Below are 23,463 nucleotides of genomic sequence, written 5' to 3'. Positions count from 1 at the left end.
TTTTTCTTTTTTTTTCTTTTTTTCTTTTTTTTCTTTCTTTCTTTTTCCCATGACACTAGGGATTGAACCCAGAACTTCACACATGCTAGGTAGGCACTGTACCACTGAGCTACATCCCTAGCCCTTTTTAAAAAAAATTTAAATCTAATTAATTAATTAATTAATTTGGAACTGGGGATTGAACCCTGGGGTATTTTACCTCTGAGAAACATCCCCAGTCTTTTTATTTTTTATTTTGAGATGAGGTCTCAGTAAGTTAATGAGGCTGATCTTGAACTTGTGAGCATCCTCTGCTTAGTCCACCAAGTTGCTGGGATTACAAGTGTGCACCACTGTACCCAGGGAGGCTAGCTGAATTCTTTAGGGTATGAAGTGAGAATGTTTTCATGAAAAGCTCAGAACTCTTGGCTGTTGAAGACCACCTCTCCCCTTGTGTGCTGATAATTCTTTTATGATAGAGGTCCTCACCAACCAATGGATGATCTAAACCAGTATATGTCAGGGAGGGACTCTTCCCAAGTCTCAGACATGGTGGCTTCACCTTCCCTTCCCTGCTCTGGTGGTAGGTGGACACCTATGTAAATGAAGATGTGGAGAGCTTGAGGAGAACTGTGCAGGACTTGCTTGCCAAGCTACAGGAGGCTGAGCGGCAGCACCAGTCAGATCGTGTGGCTTTTGAGGTAAGATTTGAGATTTGGGGGAAAAGTGCCCAAGGAATAGGCTGCTGGATGCATATAACAGTGACTTTCTTGGCATGCCACCAACTGGAAAGGAGGTACTTTGAGGCCTGGTATGCTTCCTATGTGCTTTTACTTCTATCGGACATTTAGAGTGTTTACTATCCAGTCAGGCCCATAGTTCAAAGGTCAAATTTTAGCTGGGTTCAGTGGCACAGCTGCTCAGGAGGATCACAAGTTCTAGGACAGCTTCTGCAACTTGGTGAGGCCCAGTCTCAAAATAGTAAATAAAAAGGAACTGGTGATATAGCTCAGTGGTAGAGTACCCTGGGTTTAATCCCACACAACAACAACAGCAAATCCAGATATCTATAAATAGAGAGTGAAAGCACCCTTGTATTAAGAGTATGTGAGGTCCCATACTTTCTAGAAAATTCTTTGAGTACAAAATGAGATAGAGGGTAATTTTTTAACTATTCCATGTGACTACCCATTGTCTGCTATTGTTCATTTACAAATAAAGTGGTTTTATTTCAAAATATGTGAGGATTATATTCTGCCTAGGCATTTTAGGAGCTGGTGGAAAGAGGAAGGCCAGCTTGAACTCTTCTTTTTCATAGATTTAAAAAAAAAAGAGGGCTGGGGTTGTGGTTCAGTTGTAGAGTGGTTGCCTAGCATGTGCGAAGCAGTGGGTTTGGTCCTCAGCACCACATAAAAATAAAGAAGGAAGGAAAGGTATTGTGTCCATCTATAACTAAAAAAATTAAAAAAAAAAAAGAGTTGAGGGTGAGGAAAACAGGCACTAAGAATAATAAATTGCTCAAGGTTAGTTGAAGTCTTATTTGAGCAAGTAATTTAACATCTCTTAGAGTCAAGGAGTCAAAAAACAAAAGTGCTCTCAACATTTGTAAAAAAAAAAAAAAAGAGTCATGAAATATACTTCACATGTGGATTGTATGAGGTAGTATATATATATGAGGGCACTTTTTTATTCTAAAAGGTTTTTAGAAATATGAGATATTATAACGTGGGCACAGTGGCATACACCTGTGATCCCAGCTATTAGAAGGCTATGGTGAAAGGATCAAAATAAAATATAAAAAGAACTGAGGATGTAGCTCAGTGGCAGAGCATTTGCCTAGCATGCATGAGATGCTGGGTTCAATTCCAAGTATATACATATGTATACATGCTATTGTAAATAGTTTGATTTAAGGTAATACTAAGTGTATTTTGTGGTTTCAGAACAAAGCAGCCAAGGGCTAGGATGTAGCTCTTGCCTAGTATGCTAGAGGCCCTGGGTTCAATCCCCAGTACTGAAAAACAAAATAAAATAAAAGCAGCCATGTGGTAAAGGAGTTTCAGATTCCACAATTTGGATAATTTGGTTGTTTATGTATCAGTTTTGTGACCTGCTTTAAGCTTCTGCACTGAGAGGCATGATGAAGTTGTAGAAATTCCAGAAATACATATCAGTTTTGACCCCACAGGCAGGGGTCTGCAGCTCCTGAGCAAAAATGCCATACGGCCCCTGACAGCTGCAGCCAACTGCTCTAATATTTAGTAGAGACTTTTTTTTTTTTGGTAGTACTAGGGATTGAACCTAGGGGAGTCACATCCCTAGTCCTTCTGATTTGTTTTAGAGATGGATTCTTTAAATGGCCAAAGCTGGCCTCAAACTTGTGACCCTCTTGCCTCAGCCTCCTGAGCTGCTGGGCTACATGCATGTACCACACCACACACACCTGGCTAGGAAGGACTGTTCTTTACTCCTATGGTGCACAGTACCCACTTGTAATGGGAGGTGCTTCTTGGGTTGTTCCCACTATCAGGGTTGGTTGGAACACTCTTTTAAATTTATAGAGTTCCTTTGCAGGCAGGGCTCGCTGGAGCTACTAGGATAAATACAGAAAGGCAGTTTGTAGTCTTTATTTTTTAAATACCTTCATGTCTGTGATGGGGGGGATTTTGAGGTTTAGGCCCTGACCCTGTTAACACTGTACTCTGGGCATACATCAACCCAGGTATAGTTTTCCTTTTTTTTTTTTTTTTTTTTTCTTTTTTCTTTTTTTGAACCCAAGGGTGCTTAATCACTGAGCCACATCCCCAGCCCTTTTTTTTTTTTTTTTTTTTTTTTTCCCACATAAGGAAATTTATTAAGCAATCAGAGTGTCTCCCTGCAGGGTAAGAGAGAAAATGAGAGGAAAAATAGAAAGGAAAAGAAAGGGCACGTGCTAGAGAGAGTGGAAAGCCAGGAGGATAGAGAAAAGTGAGGAGGACAGACAGAAGAAAGGAAAAAAGATGGCGGGGAAGCTACAGTAAAACAGTTGAATTCTGTCGGGCTAACAGGGGACCAATATTGGAGAAGGATACTTGCAAGCTCACTAATGAACCAATAGCTAGCTAGGATGTTCACAGATTGACAAGTGGTTATCCCCAGCCCTTTTTACATTTTATTTAGAGACAGAGTTTTGCTAAGTTGCCTAGGGCCTCACTAAATTGTTGAGGCTGACCTTGAACTCCTGATCCTTCTGCCTCAGCCTCCCGAGCTGCTGGATTACAGGTGTGTGCCATTGTACGAGGCCCTTTTTATCTTTTTGTGCAGCATTGGAGATTAAACCCAGGGGCACTCTACCACTGACTTAAATCCTCTGAGGACTTTTTACTTTTGTTATTTTTTTGTTTGTTTTGTTTTTTTGTTTTCTTTTTGAGCCAGGGTCTCACTAAATTGCCCAGGCTTGCCTCAAACTTGTGATCTTCCTGCCTCAGTCTCCTGAGTTCCTGGGATTACAGGTGTGTGCCACTGTGCCAGTACCTGGCTATATGTAATTTTTATGTACTGACATGAGAGGCCTTTGTTTTTAAGTTCCTGCTTATGGAGCTTATCTGTTTTAGGCTAACATGGGTTATTTGAGAGCCCTTCTTAACCTCTCCTAGTGAGTTGGCCTCCTGGTGTACTTTTCTGAACCTGGGTGTAGGAAGGGCAAGATTGTTGATTACCATGAAAATAACCAATCACTAAACATGGGATTCCTTGCTCTGGGCACAGTGTTGTATACCTATAATCTCAGCAGCTTGGGAGGCTGAGGCAGGAGGATCATGAATTCAAAGTCAGCCTCAGCACTTAGTGAGGCCCTAAGCAATTTAGCAAGACCCTGTCTCAAAATAAAAAATAGAAAGTGCTGGGGATGTGGTTCAGTGTGTAGCACCCCTGGTTTCAATCCCTGGTACCAAAAAACAATAACAACACAATGAAACATGGGTTTCCTGTTCTACTGGCTACTCACTGTCAGGACAGATTTACAATGAATTTGTTGTGAATAGGACTGGTGTGTAGTATGGACACATCCTATCACACACCTTCCTGTGCTCTCCTTTCTCCTCCTAAATCCTGACTCTGGGAGGAGCCAGACAAACTGGCTGCTTTTGGTCTGTTTTCTCAGGGTATGGCTAGGCTTTCTAGAGGTCAGCTGGATTCTTCTTTACTAAATGATGAGGAGTCGTGTGAAAGTAACTGGGTAAGGTAACTGGGTTTTAGAATTGCCCCAGTCAGTCTCCAGCTGTGCAATCTTGAATAGGTTGGTTGATCTTTACTTATGAAAAGGAGAGAATTGGACTAATTGAACATCAGTTCCACTCCCAACCTTATGGAGCAGTCTCCACATGTACAGTATTATGTGGAACTATAATGATGCTCAAGGCCTATACCGGCATGAAGCTTGACAGTCCTCTCAGAAGAACACACAAGGGACTGGGCAAATAAGATGGGAGGGCTCTGTGTCCTCTGTGGGTGTCTTCCCCAGTCCCTAAAGGCTCCCTAGCCACAGGGAGTCTAAGTGAGACTTGAAGGGTAAGTAGGAATTGGTGAGATGCAGGTGGGAGGATATGAGGCAAGAAAAGTTCTTAGCTTCCTTTCTTATTCTAACAGTCTAAAATTCTGCTCTGTCCTTTCCAAGTTGTCTTCTCATCTCCAACAAACTACAAATTCTTGCTGGTACTTACTAGCCCCTCCAGATGCCTTAGTTCTTAGCCTCTGAAATGTTTTTTGACGTGAGAATGAGGAAGAGTTGGGGAAAAAGAAGGACATGGATTATTTACTTTTGAATTAGTAGGAAAGCCACAACATTGGGGTAAGCGTGATGGCATTGGAGGATTGGTAGGAAATTGAAATTAGCTATCTGAAAAGTGTCACTTGCTTCACTTTATTTCTTTATTTATTTATTTAGTACTGGGGATTGAACCCAGAGGCTTTACCGCAAGCTACATCCCCATCCCTCTTTAGTTTTTATTTTGAGATAGGGTCTCAAAGTTGCTTAGGGCCTTCATAAGTTGCTGAGGCTGGCCTCAAACTTGTGATCCTCCTACCTCAGCCTCCTGAGCGAGTCATTAGGATTGCAGGCATGAACCACTACACCCAGCCAGGTGTCACATTAAAGTATAGTTCAGTGAACTGTGCTAGTGAGTTTTAGAGATGGAGTTAGTCCATGCAAGTCCTCCAAGGTGGTCCTGAACAGGGATGGAAAGTGGCAGTGCACTTACCATAGCTGCTATCTTTCACCCATCACTGCTCCAGAGGGCCACCCCCACCGCCAGGTTCCTGGGTTCTTTTCTAAGGATTTTATTCATGTTTGCTTTTTTTGCCCACCACTGAACACATGCTCATCCTGTGTCATAGGTCACACTCAGCCGATACCAGCGAGAAGCAGAACAGAGCAATGTGGCCCTTCAGAGAGAAGAGGACAGAGTGGAGCAGAAAGAAGCAGAAATCGGAGAGCTGCAGAGGCGCTTGCTGGGCATGGAGACGGTAATGGTTGGGGGCTTGTGTTTCAGCACCTGGACTGTAGGGCTGGAAGGGCCCCAGGATTGATCAAGATGATTGCTGAGGCTCTCCTTTTTCCAAGCAGCTCCAAAAAAGCACATTTCACAGCTCTGGTAAATCCCTTTGAATACCTTTAGTCCTTAAGGAATTGGAAGGGTTTTTTAAATTTAAATTTTTTTTTTTTTTTTTTTTTTTTAGTGGTGTTGGGGATGGAAGCCAGTGCCTCATGCATATTAGACAAGTGCTCTACCACTGGGCCATGTAGCTAGCCCAGGAAGGTTTTTCTATCATCTACCATCAGTTTCCCCCTAAACAGAGTTGAACCCATTTCCACTTTAGTTGGGTTCATACTAGATGCACATCTAGCTAAATGCTCCTTTGGGGCTTATTTTTGAAAATTTGACCTGGTTCCTCAGAGACTGGCCACCAGAGCTGGCAGATGGACTTGCATAATGTAGCACCAGATTCTTCCTCCGGGCAGCTGGGTGAGGCTGGGAAATTTCTGTGTGCTGATGGTGGGAAGGATTCTCCCTGACTGGGGAGGGCACCCCATCAAACCAGCTTGGCCTGCTGCACTTTGGCAGCTGGCCCAGGACCAGTAGGGGCTGAGTCCCAACCTTAGTGCCTGTCTTACCCCAAACACAGAAACGGTTGCCATCTGCTCATGTTAGATGTTTTTTTCCTTTGACCCACCCAGGAGCATCAGGCCTTACTGGCAAAAGTCAGAGAAGGGGAGATGGCCCTAGAGGAACTTCAGAGCAAGAACACTGACTGCCAAGCAGAACAAGAAAAGTAAGAGTTCTTATTCAGTGTGAAGTTGAGTGCAGGGAGGAGAGGGCGGGCCATGCAGCCTGCAGCTCCCATGGTGGCCAGGTCTGGGGAGGAAGCTGGTGCTGACCTCCATTCTTCCAGTTCTGACTCACAACATGCTTGATCAGGGTGGAGCCCCACCCAGGGAGACACTATTTGGAAGGCTGCTGTCTACTGGGATTTCATTTTCCGTGGGGCAATCAATAACTTAAAAAAATTTATTTTAAAGTTTTTTTTTAATATCTAGATATCTGAGTATCTATTTTTGCAGTGCTGGGGATTGAACCCAGGACCTTGTGCATGCTAGGCAAGTGTTTTACCACTTAGCTATACCCACAGCCCAATTTTTATGATTTTATAGCCGAGGTCAAGAGAGAACTGGTAAAGCATCTGCTGTCACAGCCACTCATTCCAAAGGTGATTCCACTGGTTGTATCACTCCATGGTTTCCGACCCCCAAAAGCAGATTCTGACTACAAGCTGAGAGTCAAGTAACTTCCTCCTCAATCATGCTGATGAAAGACAGTGAGCAGTTTCATGAGGACTTCCTGTTACTGGAAGCAATTTAGGTAGAAACTGAGACCTACATGTCCACCGTGGCATATAGGGGATCACTTAGATCCCAGCTTAGAGGGTTTTTGCAAATTCCGTCTGATCGGAGGAGAAAAGAAGCTATCTCAAATAGTAAATAAGATTTAACATCAGCATATTGGGTCTGATCTTCATTGTATAAGATGGACAATTTTTTAGTTCAGCAGACATTACCTAAAGGGCCTTGCAAGGAATTTCAGGATTAACAGACACAATCAGAACCACTCAGTCTTAAGGGGGCTATTTCTCTCCTTTTGGACAACCTAGATTTGTCTTTCCTGGCATGGAAAATGCAGGCATCTTATTGTAGGCTCCTTTCTGATTTGACTTTATGTCAGAATTTCTTTAAGTTATGATTAGCCCTTTGTATCCACATCTGCAGATTTAACCATTTGGGGATTGAAAATGTCAGATGGGAAAAAAAATTGCACCTGTACTAAACATGTGCAAACTTTTTTCCTAGTCATCATTACCTATTACAATGCAGCATAACTAACTATAGCATTTGCATTATATTAGTTATTATAAGTAATCTAGAGACAATTTATAGTATACAGAAGAATATGCATGTGTTTTATGTGTGCAGATACCCCATTTGACTTAAGGGACTTGAGTATTCCATAGGGTTCCTGGAACCAATCCCTTTGGATACTGGGGAATGACTGTACTCAGTACTCCTTTCTTTGTGTTTGAGGTGTTCATAGACCAAGAGGGGAGGAGTAAGAAACAAAACAGACTAGATAATCCCAAACGTAGATTTGGAAATAGTAATCAATAAATAGCTATGCATCTTTTGGTACTGGAAATTGAACCCAGGAGTCTTTTTTTTTTTTTTTTTTTAATTTTTATTTGAGACAGGGTCTTGCTAAGTTATTGAGACTGGCCTTGAACTTGTGGTTCTCCTGCTTTAGCCTGTTTAGTCATAGAAATACAGGTGATAGCTATGCATTGTAAATGATGGTTTTCTAAATAAAAGGAGACTAAGAAATAGGGAATTAGAGAACTGAGGGTAGAGATCTGAAGTTTAGGAAGAATGTGGGATAGCTCAGATTGTACTGTATGCCACTCTATCTTGAGTAATGCCCTCCATCTAACAGCATGTGTTTGTCAGTTTCTTCAGGCAGAACTAGAAGTTGGTAAGAGCAGCTCTTCAGGAATCCAAACCTGACTAAAGGAAAACTGTTGCTCTTCTCATAACACTTCTGACACCAAATGTGTAGGTTTCCACATCAGGAATTCTCCAGTTCTCTGTTGACACAAACCGGGTGTCCCACAACTTAATTCACCCTGACACTAACTGCCCAGAATTAGTGTAGACTCCATAGGTTAAGGGCTCAGTCCCACAAGACTGCCCCCACTTAGATGCCAGTCACAGTTAGTGGATCCAAGGTATCCACATTTTTCTCTCACTTGGCTACAAATCGAGGGGTTCCCGTAATTGCCTCTTCAAGTTTTGACAATATGCTGTAATAGCTCAGAGGACTGAGGAAACCATTTACTGGTTTATTATAAAAGATTCAAATGAAGAGGCAGAGATATAGAAAGGTGCAGGAGCTACTGTCTCCAGGGTGTTGGGGTATGCCACCTTCTTGGCACATGGATGAATCCACCAACCTGGAAGTTCTCTAATCCCCTTGTTTAGGATTTATAGCAGATATTCCAGTATGCGTGTGTGATTAATTAAATCACTTGCCATTCATGATTAACTCAATCTCCAACTCCTATCCCCTCTCTCCTCCTGAAAGGTTGTGGGTGGGACTGAAATTTCCAATCCTTTAATCATACCCTGCTTTCTGGTGACTAGCCCCCATCCTGAAGCTTCTAGGAACCTCAGTCACCAGTCACCTCATTAGCCTACAAAAGACACACTAATCATTCCTGGAGACCCTAAGGGTCTTTTCAGGAACTAGAAACAAAGACCAAATATTATAACAAAATATGCCCCTATCACTCCTCTAGTTAGAAATTATAAGAGTTTAGAAATTCTCTGTCAAGAACTGGGGACAGTGGACTGAGGATATAGCTCAGTTGGTAGAGTGCTTGCCTCACAAGCACAAGGAACAAAGACCAAATATATATTTCTTATTGGGGATCTTGGCTCAATTTGCTTAGAATACAAAGGAAGCAATAGTGGTTTAGGAATAGGAGATTTAAAATTGTGTGTAGAGGCTTTAAGTATCCTTAAATTTTATCTCCCTCCTGATACAAAGTTCCTGCCAGTTTGATGATGTTGAACATAAAAATTCCAGTTCTAGCCTGGCATAGACACAGCTGTGATCCCAGTGGTTCAGGAGGCTAAGGCAGAAGTATCGTGAGTTTGAGGTCAGCCTCAGCAACTTAATGAGAACCTGTCTCTAAATAAAATAAAAAGGGCTGGGAGTGTAATTCAGTGTAAAAGCACCCCCTGGGTTGAAACCCCAGGACAAAAAAAATACATATATATGTAAATATATTTAAGTTCATACGTGAATCTTCCCAGTAATGAGGAACTCATTACACGTGAGGCAACCCACTTTCTGACAGCTTTAATACTGAGAATTTTTCCTGTGTTAATATAAAAACCACCTCCCACCACCTACTTGTTGGTTCTAGTTTTACTCTCTAGAGCTATCCAGAATACTTATCCCTTCTAGCTTATCTGAATTATACTTTCCTTATTTAGACTAGATGATCTCTGATTATGCTTCTAATGTGATGTTCTAAGGTGTCTAACCATCTATTCTTTAGATCAAACTGCTGGGGAAATCAGAGGGAATTAAACTTGGTGGGAACCTCCCAAGTTCAAGTTCAGTCTCCTCTTCCTGTGACTGGCATCTTTTCCCTCTTGCCTCAGACTTCTGGTCTTTATTCCCAGGGCTGCTACCTTGGAAAAGGAAGTGGCTGGGCTGCGGGAGAAGATCCACCACTTGGATGACATGCTCAAGAGCCAGCAGCGGAAAGTCAGGCAAATGATTGAGCAGGTAAGGAAAGTTAGATCTTAACCTGCCCTGGGTTATTCCCCCATGTCTGTGCTTTTATTTATTTATTCTCTGGGTAACTTGGCTCATATTCATGTATTTCTCATGAAACATTTATATCTACAAATTACTAGGGTTTGAGTTATTGGGATTTACTTTCCTTTTTTTTTTTGGCCATTTGGATTTTGCTATCCAATGGGAAAGGAAGGAAAGGTTCATCTCCCTTATACTCTGAAGAGTGCTGGTAAATGAATAACCGAGTCATAATAAATCCATTTATCAGTTTGCAAATTATCAACCTTTGTACCTTACTGTACCTAAGCTTTAGGGTAGCACCTTCAGGACATGCTGGTTTGTAGAATTGTTTTGAGAATTTGAGACCCCTTAATTGAGCTGGGTGCTGGTGGCACACACCTATAATCCCATCTACTTGGAAGGTTGAAGCAGGAGGATTACAAATTTAAGTCCAGCCTGGGAAACTCAGTGAGATCCTGTCTCAAAATAAAAACATAGGACCGGGGATATAGCTTGCCACCTAAGCACAAGGCCCTGGGTTCAATCCCCAGCATCACCAAAAAAAAATTTTAAAAATAAATAAAAAATAAAAATATAAAGGTTCTAGGGATGTAGCTCAGTGGTAAACCATCCCTGAATTTAATCCCCAGTACTAAACACACACACACACACACACACACCCATGCGCACACCCATGCGCACACACACACACCCTGCACCTACCCCTACCCCTAGTCAGAAGGGCCTATTTCCTTCATTTCAGCTTCACTTGTATCTACTTTGTTTGCTGCTGTTTCCCATTGTCTAGAGCAGGTATTGTGGTATCGTCATGCAGTAAGCACTCAGTATTTTTTGTTGTTGTTTATGATACTGGGGTCTGAATCCAGGGCCTTGTACATGCTAGGCAAGTACCCTACCACTGAACTATATCCCCAACCCTTTTTATTTTTTTATTTTAAGACAGGATCTTGCTATTGCCCAGACTGACCTTGAACTTGCAATCTTCCTGCCTCAACCTCTGGCCTGATAAATATTTCTCAAATGAATAAATAATTTGCATTTTCCAAGAGCCAAGTGGAATAGGTTATATATTAATATATTTTGGATAATAAGAGTGATATTCTCCTCATACCTCCCCTCCCCCATCCCAAGGATAATCAAGAGTGTAATATTGACCAAAACAAAGCTTTTGTGGAAAAGCTAATTAAGTCACTTGATAGTTGCACAGCTCTGCCTTTCATCTCTGCTGGCTTCCGCAGCAGATGGGGTGAAGTTTGGTATGTGTGTAATGAGTCATTGCAAAAGGAGCTCCAGTGTTTCCTACATCTTTGCAGCTCCAGAATTCAAAAGCTGTGATTCAGTCAAAGGATGCCACCATCCAGGAGCTCAAGGAGAAAGTTGCCTATCTGGAGGCAGAGGTATGTGTACTAGGCAGCTCTAGCAGAGAGCAGGGCTCTTGAGGGAGGGAACAGTGATGGAAGGAGTCTGGTCCTATCTATTTGCTACTTAGAAGTGACACATATCTTTAAAGTTGCTTGGTGGTCATTTCAGTTGAGTAAACATTTTCTGAAACCTTTGGGGAATTGCTGGCAATGGTAAGACCTGCCCCTGCCCTCAAGGGACATAATATCATGGTGCAAGCCACCTGCCATGGAAAATTTTAACTGTGTGGACTTTGTGGAGGAACTGACAATGGAGCTGGGCTTTGAAGGAGAAGGCATTCCATAGTTGAAGTCTTCTCCATGGCTAAGGTGATGAGGCCAGTTAGCTAATGGGTTGTCTTCCGAGTCTAGCTTCCACTTTGCTACAGAGCCCTTCCTGACCATTGACTACCTGAAGATCATTTTGCAGCCACTGCATGATGATTTTTGTAGTGGGGGAGACAAATGGGAGACAGGTTGTTTATCTTTAGTGAGTTTGTTGTGTAGAGTTAAGAGATAGAAATACATTTAAAAAAATAACCCAAGAATACTTAATAGGATAACGTATTGATAGAGACACATGGGAAATAATGAGTATTGCACAGTTACTGGGGAACAGATGTTGGAGGAAGTGTCATCTATAGTGACAGGAATGAAGGGAGAAGGGAGGTGGGGAGCATGTTAGGGGTGCGGCAGGAGCAGCATAGACAGAGGTAGAGAGACCAGAAGGAGCTAGCTAACTGACAGATGACAAGCCAGAGAAGGGCCTGTTGTAACCTCAAAGCTTGTATTGCAGAATTTAGAGATGCACGACCGCATGGAACACCTAATAGAGAAACAAATCAGTCACGGTAACTTCAGCACCCAGACCTGGACCAAGACAGAGAACCTGGGCGGGTGAGTGCGTTGTTATAGAGTGGGCCCAGGTGAGAAGGAAGGAATGGAGGGACAGACCTATGCAAAATCTTTGGTACAAAGGCAAGGACAAGGCTCTTTTAAATCTAACTTTGCTCTTTCAGTCTCTGATCTGGCCCATTTTCTATCAGAACCATTTTCTGGCCTATTTAGAATAAAGCCAGATATCAGGAAGCCAAGGAGGTCCATAGAAGGATTCTAGAGGTGTGTGAACCTCCAGAGATTGCATGCAAATTTGTTAGTAATATTTGCATATTATCAATATGTATGTTACTATTAGTCTATCTTAAGAAAGGGTCTTTATATAGAGTCACAAAAGGGCCCAAACTACTGAAAAAATCAAGAATCACAGGTATATCCTTCTCAGGAATAAACTTCTCAGATGTTTAACTGCCCTTACCTTTTTGGGGGGACAGGGGATAGTGGGGATTAAACCCGGAGGTGCTCTGCCATTGAGCTATACCCCCAGTCTTTTTTATTTTTATATTTTTTATTTTGAGACAGGATCTTGAACTTGGGGTCATCCTGCCTCAGCTTTCTGAATCCCTGAGATTACAGGCATGTGCCACTATATGTGGCTGCCCCTGTCTTTTCATTACCCATGCCACCAGACACATGTATCATGCCCCAAATCTCTTAGATGTTACTAAAACTTACTGTTGCAAAGCACTTGAAACTCAAGAGATCAGCTAGCACTGAAGTGCAAGATTCCAGAGGCAAATGTGGAGGGGATGCTGTGTGAAGAGTGGGCAACAACACAGTACTCATTATTTCCAACTTTCTTTTCAGTGTTAGGATATCCAAGCCCCCCAGCCCTAAGCCCATGCCTCTCATCCGGGTTGTGGAAACCTGAGCTGCAAGGAGATGGATGTTGCCACTGTTTCCACCTGTCACCTGCGGAGAAGCCCACCTTCCCTGTAGGCTGTTACATTGACTTTGACTTCATGACTGTTCCCTGGCTATACCCAGGACTTGGGGCTTATGTGCTCCGCTGGTCCCAAGCTCTTGTCCTCTGTTTGCTGGGCAGATGGAGCATGAGCACCTCCTTTGGGCCCTGCAGCCCTTGGGAAGACTTATCCTGCTAGCAGGAGCTAGGGCAATATCCTTATTCCTGTAGTTACTTTTCTCTATAGCAGAACCTCCCTTCTGGTCTCCTGGAGTCCAGCAGTACCAGAAGCCAGGCCCTCATTGAGTCAGGATGAGGTAATAAGATTTGTCTCAACCCTGAAAGTTGGAGGCCCAGATGTCCAGAGTGACTGGAATGTGTCCTAGGGGAATGAAGTTCCTTCTGCAAACACAGCTCAGTTCTTAGCAACTAACTGTTTGTTTTTCTACTTGCTCCACCCTCAGCCCATGTGGACCTTGGCATTCTACAGACAGTTGGGCCACCTGCTGAGGCCTGGTTAGTCAGGGAACCTAAACTTTGACTGGACAACCTTGTGTTTCTGGAGACAAGGGAATGTAAAATCAGGGAGTAGCTAAAGCAAGAAGACTATGTAGGACCATGGGAAGTTATTTTTGACTTCTCTCTGTTGTGAAAGCTCCTAGGCTCTCTTAGGGTTTTCCCCTAAGGTATACTGCATGGCACGCCTAAAGTCTTTCTGACCCAGCACCTCATCTGTGTTTTCACTGAATTATGTCAGCCCCAGCAAAACCCTCATTGTATTTATTTTGCTAAGTTATTGGTGATTTGCCTACAGCTCATCATTGATTTGATACCAAAGTCCTATGGCCTTCTCTTTGAGGTTTTGGATTTGCTTGCAACTTGGAAAAATGTTCCCATTGGCCTTTTTGATTTCAGAGTGACATTGTGATAAACCTTTTTTGCCCTTTCCTCCACCTGCTTCTTTTCCCTTTCTCCTCCAAACTTGATCTGTACCTCAAGAAAGCAAGTACACTTTCCCTGAGGCACTGGGGTCTGAGTATATATTGTTTGGGGGAACAGGGTGATCAAAACTCTTTCAGGGCAGGGATGGGTTCTTCGCTAACCTCTCTGAACCCCTCTGCTCTATAATTAGTCTTTAGCCCTGGTTCTGAATGACCCTGTAGCTTGTCATGTTTCCTTTAGGACTTTCCTGCAACCTCAAGAAGTATATAATCATCAGAATGTGGTACTTTAGGAAACAGAACTTAAAAACAAATGTGGATTAAGTCTTAGGCTCTACTTGGCTAACAATCAAAACCCTTATGTCTATGTGTTTCTGTGTATCAGGACTGGGCTCATGTTCTGGCTTTGTTCATAGTGGTGTTCAGGGACTTCAGGCAGTCCCCTCATTTGTGAGATGAAAATGTTGGGCCAGATGATCTCCATATCCCTTCAAGTTCTTGTAATTTTTTTTCTGTGGCATATTCTTTGTATGGTGAATTTAATAAATTGTGTTAATATGTCTGTTTAACTACTTGATCTGGTTTCCTTTTTTACTTTTTGGGGAAGATGAAAAAACATAATTTTAGGGACTGGGGATATAGCTAATATTATAACCCTTTCCTAACATACATGAGGTCCTGGGTTCAATGGACCCAGTATTGGGAGAAGGAGGGACTCAAAACATCAGGTGGGCCTCTTGAATATGGGCACCTGTTGTTCACATCTGAAAGGTGTGGTCCAAATGTCCCAAACACTGTGATATGAGGATGCTTTGGCCATCAGTGGAGTTAGAAGCAGACCATCTGTGGGGTCTGAGTCCTCATCACAGAAGGTGGCCCCTGTCTTTAGCTTTGACCCTTTCTGAGGCAGTAGCCTTGTGGGATTCCTAAGCTTGGCCACTCTGTGTCCTCCTCATTTGGAAAAGGACTGGTTGGAGGTAGAGGTGCTGAGATAACATAGAGATATGCCAGTCAGCCCTGGAGGTAAATGAGCAACTCTACATCCTTGGCAGAAAGGAAAAACACCCTGCAGAAATGCTGACTGCAGCTATTCAAGGGCTTAGTTTCTGACTATCTCTGGGCATCATTCAATTAGTCCAATGATTTTCTTTTCTTCTTTCTGCCAAAAAGGCAATTGACTACAGGGCTAATTGGCGACATAGCCGAATTTACACGATTCCTCTTTGGGCCACAGAAATCGGAAACACAACCCCTCCCCCATTCCCTGGCCCTGTTTCATTTCTAGTCCCCTTTTCTTCAGTTGAGAGTGTAACTTTTCCTATTACTTTTCTTCCCCTTCTATTTCCTAGCTAATTCACACTACGGATTTCAAAATGCATCGGAAACCCTCCCTGGACCTGGATTTGTGTTCTGACAGCCGTGGTTTTCTTTTTTCCCTGGCAGTCTTGCTTGGCATGGGTCTATCTCGACTGTTTGTCTCAGAATATTAACAGAGTGGAAGTAGGGTGGGGTTGGCCAGAGTGCCAAGAAGACTGGCCTGGCTGAGGGCGTATGGAGTGAGTCTGCTGCCATACAGGAAAGGGAGGCTCTCCAGCTGGGCCTCCTGGGCTTGGCGGGAGGGGCAGAGATTTGAGTTAGAGATAATGAAATGGTCTGAAGACTGGAACTAGTGCTTTAAGAGATTTCTTGGACAAAAAAGTACCTCTGATGTTTGTTTCCCAGAGTTTAGACACCACTGTCAAAAGGAAGAAGGGCTTGCCTTGGGATAAGGAGGGCTCATGGGAGGAGAGAGCAGTCAGGGGAAGCTAGTTGATATGTTGGCAATCTTTTCAGTTAAGGATGGAAATTGGGGGTCGGGGTGCTCAGGAGAAAGAGCACTCAGGGCGTGAGAGAGTAGTGAGTAAGCTGCTCCTGGCTTCTATGGCCCGTTTATTGCCTGTGTTTTGTCATTTTTTAAAAGCCAATTCCTCTGTACTGCTTCAATATTTTGTAGAGGGAGGACTGAATATTCCTCTTTGGGACCTTTGCCATGAGGGCCTGTTTCTCAGAGCTGGGTGTTAAGAGCTGCCCAGACATGTAGCCGTCATCAACAGCCTCCTATTAACCTGGAGCATCGGCCCCAACATGGGAAAAGAAGCTTGCAGGAGCACTCCTGGCCTCCCCAGCAACCACCCCTGCCTTCTACTTCATCATGCATCCTTTCCCCAAACAGGAAAAAGCTGGACAGTGTTATGGTATTTCAACCAAATAGAGCACTGGAACTTTAAAAAACTGTTTCTAAGGCCAAAAATGGACTGGCTTAATTTTAGCTCTATTTAAAAGTAACTTTCACTAGGAAATGTCCCATTATGAAGTGTTCCCACTTTGGAAAGATGCTCTGACATGAAACAGATTAAAGCAAATTCAGTTTGACCAAGGAGGGTAATGTCTTTCAGGCTAGAAAAGCAGCTTTCCTTCTCTAACCAATTCTTCACTACATGGGTCTGTTTTCTGTGGGAACTCTAATAATTCTCTGGGCTTCCTCATGCCTCAGAGCCAAGCTGCTGAGCGTGGGCCTGAGCTTGTTCAGGCTCTGACCCGACAGCAGATGCTAGCCTAGGGCTCTTGGCCTCTTTTCCACGCTTTGATTTAGAACTCTAGTTTTGCAGGGAGTAATTGTTTCCTATCTATCTTGTCCCAGTTCTAAGCACCATGGCCTTGAAACTCAAAATTTGGAGACCTAAATATTCTCAAACCCCTCTCTTCCAAGGAAAGGGAAGGCTAAGTATAAGAGATGTTTCTTAAAGGCGAGTAATTTCTAGATTAGCATGCTCTGTGTGTTGGCACTGAGACCTATTTACCCTCTAAAATGTGTGTGACCTTTCTGCTGGAATCTTTCTCCCTGGAGCCCTCTGGAATATGGGATTGAGGGTAGATGGTGGCAGGATAATTAATTTCCTGAGAGAGTGTTAGTGGCCAAGTCTGAGACCACAGAATCTCAGACTGTTGAGGGAAAGGAAATCATTAATCCTCATGACTTAATCTATCAAGTCAGTGCTGATGACTCAACCCAGCTCTTTCCTACCTCTCACTGGTTCCCAGGTCCAGACTCGCCTATGTCTGTGGAAGGTTTGCGATCTTTCTGTTTGTATCTTTCAGTATGTGTTTGTCTTTTAACTGACTTGCTATGTAAAATAACATTTTTTTCTTGGTAAAAAAATTTGAAGAACACTGGTCTATAAAACAGACCTCTCTCCTAGGCTGTATTGTCATCTCAGGTCAAGAGGTCCAAAATTTATTCCCTCCCAAATTTTTCCCCTTTTCAATTTCTTCATTCTTTCTCTTAGAAGAATCATAAACCTTCAGCGATTCCAACTAGACATGTTCTTTTCTTTGTTACCAGAAATTGAACCCAGGGCCAATTTACCACAGAACTACATCCCCAGCCCTTTTTATTTTCCAGACAGGGTCTTGCTGAATTGCTGAGGCTGCAGTCCTGCCTCAGCTTCCCAAATTGCTGAAATTATAGGTGTGTATCACTGCACCTAGTCAGATTAGACATTTTCAAGTCATCTTTACATTTCTTTCCATGACTAGATCCAACTGTATCCAGTTTGTTAACAAGCCCTAAAATGTTTCCTCCTTCTAAATATCTCTTACATGGGCCCCTTCCCATGTTCACAGCCTAGATAAGCCATCTCCCTAAGCCTAGATTACCACTGAAGCCAGTCCCTCACCTCTAGTCTCCTACCTAAATCCATCCTTCTTACCACTGCCTTTTGAATCTTTTCCAAATGCTATTTTCATTCTATCAGTTGGGGCAATTTATCGAGGACAAAAGGAGGCTGATGAGAAACATGATAGCAGTCTCAAGAGATGAACATCCGTCTCTTAGGAGGAGGAACAATTTTATTCCACTTAGCTACGCAGGGCAAAATCCAGAATTGTGGGCAGTCATTGTAGGGGGCCGGCTAAGAAAGGAAAGAATGCATTGACAATTAAGAGTGGAGAGGACTTTAAAGATGGCAAGTATCAAGTTTCCCCATGTAGAACAATATTCCAATTACCAAACAGCATAATATAATAAGTACAAATAGAAAATGCCTAGGAATAACTCTTATTTGAGATGTTGATGATCTATGTGAAAAAATCGACCAAATGTTCTTGAGAAACAGAAAAACTCAAAGGAGAAAAATATTTATGGGTAGGAAAATTATCATTATAAAGATGTCAATTCTTTAATTTCCTTATATTTTGTGGTACTGGGAATTGAACCCAGGGCCTCATACATGTTAGGCAAATGATTTACCCCACTGATCTACATCTCTAGAACCATTTTATTTTTTATTTTTGAGACAGGATGTTGCTTAGCCTAGGTTGAGTTAAAATTTGTAAACCTCCTGCCCTATCTCCCTGGGAGCTGGGCATGCACTACTGAGACTGAACTTAATTTTTGGGGGGTTTTGTGTAATTACAGTAAATGACACTATAATTCAATAGAGTCTTTTTAGAATTGATATAATTATTTTAAAATCCACCGGAAGAATAAACAGGAGAAAACAGCCAAAGAAAAATTTAAAGGCAGAGCTTAATTGGAAGGAGTATTAAGCCTTAGCAAGTAGTAAAACATTACATCGCTTATACATCAATTTAACAGACTGGTTAGGCAGAAATAGACCCAATTAAGCATTTAGAAAGGATAAAAGAAGCTGAGTGTGATGGCACATGCCTATAATCCCAGCAGCTCGGAAGGCTGAGGCAGGAGGATCTTGAGTTCAAAGCCAGCAACAGCCTCAGCAAAAAGTGAGGACCTAAGCAACTCAGTAAGACCCTGCCTCTAAATAAAATACAAAATAGGGCTGGAGATGTGGCTCAGTGGCTAAGTGTCCCTGAGTTCAATCCCCATATGCCCCCACAAAAGAAAATAAAATAAAAATTAACTTTAGAAAAACTTGAAGAAAATACAATTGAATATTAAATCTGAAAAGGATATATTTAGAATTTTAACATGAATGGCCATGAAGGAAAATATGTTGGCTCATAAGCATGTCAACTTTCTGAATTAAAAAACTAAAAAGGGGCACTGGAGTTAGACTCAGTGATAGAGCACTCGCCTAGTGTGTGTGAGGCACTGGGATCGATCCTCAGCACCACGTAAACATAAATAAATAAAAATAAAGGTGTCCATCTACAACTAAAAAAATAAATAAATAAAAAGGGTGGGCACACTGATGCACCCATGTAATCCTAGCAACTTGGGAGACTGAGGCAGGAGGATCAAAAGTTCAAGGCCAGGGGCTGAGGATGTAGCTCAGTTGGTAGAGTGCTTGCCTTGTAAGCACAAGGCCCTGAGTTCAATCCCCAGCACCACCTTTAAAAAAAAAAAAAGTTCAAGGCCAGCCTAGGCAACTTGGTGAGACCCTGTCCCAAAGTAAAACATAAGAAGGACTGGAAATGTAGCACAGTGGTAGAGCATCCCTGGATTTAGTCCCTAGTATTACAAAACAAATAGCTAAAGAAGGCCAAAAAAATGAAGAATTACTAGTGGCAAATGTGACAAAGAGGCAATATTTTTATGGAGAAGTTCAAACAGATTGATAGAAATACTAAGACCCCACTTAATCAATGGCCCAGAAGGGATAGTTCAAAAGAGAGGTCATATTCTTTTATTTCTGCATATTTATTAAGTTCCTACCCTTTCTGCAGGCCACCATGCCTTTGACGAGGATTCAAGTGGGACTATAGCAGTGAGGAAGACAAATAGGGTCCTGCCCTTGGAGATCTTGTGTTAGATGGGATAACATGGGTAGCAAGTCAGAGAAAATGTAACTCCAATTGGCTTAAGCAATAAGGGCTTAATCTTCCTGGCTTATGTAATGGAAAAGTCCAGAAACGCTTCAGGCCCAGGTGAGCCTTCATCAAGCAGCTGGAGTCTCCCCCAAGACCCAGTTTCTTTCCATTCTCTATGCAACAAGTTTGTTGCAGTGCTCATTTTAATAGTATAAAATGGGGAAAACATCGTGTCCAACAATAGAGAAATGGGTAAGTAAATGAGGATGTAGCCACTCTAGGATATTATGCATTCACTACGAATGGCTGTTATGAAGACTCTGTAGCACCAGGGAACAGTGCTCAGAATGTTAAGTGAAAAAAAGTAGGACACAAAATTTTATGGAGACTTATTACAGCTCTGCAAAAGAAAAAAAAGTTTCTAAAAGGGCTAGAAATAGGGCTGGGGTTGTGGTTCAGTGGTAGAGCACTTGCCTGATGTGTGAGGCACTGGGTTTGAGTCTCAGCACCACATATAAATAAATAAAGGTCCATTAACAACTAAAAAAAATTTCTTTAAAAGTCCAGAAATAAATTCACCTAAATACTAACCCTAACCATATTAGTGAGGTACGTTTTATCTGTTACCTTTAGTTTTCATTTTCCAAATTTTCTAGGGTGTTCACTGTCCTCTCTCCAGTTGGGCTATATTCTCACTGCCCTCTGCACATGCTGGGATCATTCCCATCTTTGTCGCCTTGCTGGTGTATGCCTTCCCCTTTTAACCTATGAATCCATTAAATATTTATTGGTAATTGATAGAAGGATACTTTGTAGCTTTTGATAGATACTGTATTAATGAAAACACTTTGTAAAGTGCTTTACAGATGTTAATTGTTATTGTAGGAGGAAAAAAAGGAGGAAGAGAAAAGAACCCATTATTTGCACATTATTGAGTCATGTACTATTGGGGAGGTCAGGATGGAAAAATATAGGACAGGGTTGTGGCTGTCAAGGAGGTTACAATCTTGTGAGATGAGTGGGAGCTGAAGAATACCCATGGAACAGGTAAACAGTAATGGAACATGAGAAACACTAATAGAAGAGAATGGTAGATAGGATGCAGAGCTAGAACTAAGCCTTGGAGGACTGAAGCAGGTAGATCCCGGGAGAAACCGCAGGAAGAAGGCTTGGCATATGTGGGGGATGGTGAGCTGAGATGTCCTTTGGGAAACGGTGGGAGAAGAAGTGGGGGAAAGCGGTAGGGAGGGTCTCCCCTGGGGAAAGTCTGGAGTGTAGTCCTCAAGGAATAGGCTCCACTGGAGTTTTGTCTCATTGTGTTTTCACTAGCATATAAATGACAGGGAGTCAGGAATCTTCCTTGCATATCTTGTTCAGTACTGAATCTCTGTTACCTGAAGAATAAGTTTCTGGCACGTAGTAGATACTCAAGAAATATCAGTTGAAGGGAAAATGGAAGGAATGAATCACACAAGTGACGTGATAATAAGGCTAATCCCAAAGAGGTGATTAGAAGGAATTGAAAAGGTAAAACTGGTGGCAAGGAGACAAGTCACAGATATTAGGGCACCTCCAAGCATGAAGTAATAAGAAGACTGAACCTGGGACCATGACTAACTGTTATGGTTTGGATATGAGGTGACCTCCACAAAGTTCCTGCGTTAATGCAGGAATATTCAGAGGTGAAATGTTTGGATTATAAGAGCTGTAACCTAGTTCATCCTAGTTTTAATGAATTAACCAGGTAGTAACTATAGGCAGGTGGGGTGTGGCTGGAGAAGAAGTGCCCTGGTTTATTTTCCCTGTGGCTCCTTGCCATGATGTTCTACCTAACCTCAGGTTCAGAATAATGAAGTTGGCCGGCATGGACTGAACCTCTGAAACTGAGCCCAAATGAACTTTTCCTCCTCTAAGTTGTTCTTGTCAGGTATTTTGGTCTCAGCAATGAAAATCTAGCTAACACAGCTCTGACCTGGAAAGTAAGGAACTGGCACACAAATCACTTGGAAAGAACTGATGCTCATTTGTGACTAACCAACTGGATACAGGAGATAAAGGAGAGAAAAGAATAAAAGATAACATCAAAGGAAATTACTCATTCTTCAAGACTTTACAAGAGTTCTGTTTCTTGAAGTTTTCCCAGAATCCTCAAGCCTATGCTGTTTCTTTTCTGAAGTCAATTAACATAAACAATCAGTACCACTCTGTCATAGGATGCAATAAAGTATTTTCATGATTGTAATCCACTTTGCATTGTATTTGTTTCCTCAACTAGATTGCAAGCTTTTTTTCCACAGCAGATGGGTAATGTGCTGACATCATAACAAAGTTTAGAGGGAGGCACATATCACACAACGGTGGGAACACACAATCATTATGTTTATGAACTAAAAAGAATCTAGATTGCAAGCTTTTCAAAATCAGGGATATCTTTAATCCTCGCAGTGCTCAGTCCTAGTACTGTGGTGAAGTAGATGCCACACAGTAAGTTTTCATTGATTTAGAAGAAACCTGGATTCTCCTCTGTGCTGAAGATAGCATTTAGTTCTATTTATTTAATTTGAAATTGTTTTCATCTCTCTTGTTTGGTCCCAGGGCATAAGGAAGAGCCAGATCCTAAGTACCAATATCCTTCCCATGGAAAAGTCAAATGCCAACTATTAGCATTGCCATCAGCAATAGAGAATCTCATTCATTCCCTCATTCTTGCATATAGCCATTCAACAGTAGGGGAAAAGTATAGCATCGAATTTAAAGAGTTAGCATAGACCAGGTGTAGTAGTGCATGTGTGTAATCCCAGTGACTTGGGAGGCTGAGGCAGGAGAATTGCAAGTTTGTGGCCAGTTTGGGCAACTTAGTGAGACCCTGTCACAAAATAAAAGTAAAAAGAGCTGGGTGCTCCCAGCGGCTCAGGAGACTGAAGCAGGAGGATCACAAGTTCAAAGCCAGCCTCAGCAAAAACAAGGCACTAAGAACTCAGTGAGACTCTGTCTCTAAATAAAATACAAAATAGTGCTGGGGATGTGGCTCAGTGGTCACGTGCCCTTGAGTTCAACCCCTGGTACCTCCCTGCAAAAAGTAATAAAAGTAAAAAGAGATGGGCATGTAATTTGGAGGTAGAATGGTAGAGCACCCCTAGGTTCGATCCCTAATTTGTCCCAACCCCCCAAAAAAGAGCATGGGTTTCGGATCTTGCTTATAATGTTAGATCTATCTTTTACTGTCCATGCTTTAATTCTCCATCTGTAAAACCAAGATAATAACATCTACTTAATAAGAACATTTACTGAGTGCTAACAGTGTGCCAGGTGCTATCATTTATTTCCCATAAGTATTTTGGGGCATTTAGTATGTCAAACATGTAGGGTTAGACATTGAGGAGTAAAGAGGAAAAGAACCAGATTATATGCCTGTAATCCCAGCAGCTCAGGAGGCTGAGGCAGAAGGATCAGGAGTTCAAAGCCAGGCCCAGCCGTTTAGCAAGCCCTAAGCAACTCAGTGAAACCCTGTCTCTAAACAAAATACAAAAAGGGCTGGGGATGTGACTCAGTGGTTAAGTGCCCCTGGGTTCAATCCCTGGCACCAAAAAAAAAAAAAAAAAAAAAAAAGAATCTAGATCCACACTGAAATGCTATGTCCTTGGCTTAACAAAAATGTTCAA

General features: G+C 42.2%; 1 protein-coding gene and 1 non-coding gene across 11 annotated transcripts in view; one reads left to right on the top strand and one right to left on the bottom strand.

The window, feature by feature from the left end:
* Tuft1 (tuftelin 1) overlaps window positions 1–14,601 on the top strand; it is a 47,480-nt gene extending 32,879 nt beyond the window's left edge. For 8 of the 10 annotated variants that reach the window (XM_047565230.1, XM_047565208.1, XM_047565224.1 and 5 more), the window contains 7 exons: window positions 567–680; window positions 5,353–5,481; window positions 6,194–6,288; window positions 9,752–9,857; window positions 11,204–11,287; window positions 12,087–12,187; window positions 12,995–14,601. In XM_047565230.1, the coding sequence (XP_047421186.1) occupies window positions 567–680; window positions 5,353–5,481; window positions 6,194–6,288; window positions 9,752–9,857; window positions 11,204–11,287; window positions 12,087–12,187; window positions 12,995–13,058 (693 nt within the window). In that variant the 3' untranslated portion in view covers window positions 13,059–14,601. The remainder of the gene's footprint in view (window positions 1–566; window positions 681–5,352; window positions 5,482–6,193; window positions 6,289–9,751; window positions 9,858–11,203; window positions 11,288–12,086; window positions 12,188–12,994) is intronic. The other 2 variants (XM_047565252.1, XM_047565247.1) reach the window with 1 other exon arrangement.
* A 7,494-nt stretch (window positions 14,602–22,095) lies between these two features.
* Window positions 22,096–22,199, bottom strand: LOC124968807 (small nucleolar RNA U13). The gene has a single exon (XR_007105849.1). It is a non-coding gene; the product is annotated as a small nucleolar RNA U13 (small nucleolar RNA).
* Between the last annotated feature and the right edge of the window lie 1,264 nt (window positions 22,200–23,463).

This window comes from Sciurus carolinensis, chromosome 1 (genome assembly GCF_902686445.1).
Source record: "Sciurus carolinensis chromosome 1, mSciCar1.2, whole genome shotgun sequence".
Lineage (NCBI taxonomy): Eukaryota > Metazoa > Chordata > Mammalia > Rodentia > Sciuridae > Sciurus > Sciurus carolinensis.
Note: the sequence above shows the minus strand (reverse complement) of the source record. Positions and strands in the feature narration are given on the sequence as shown.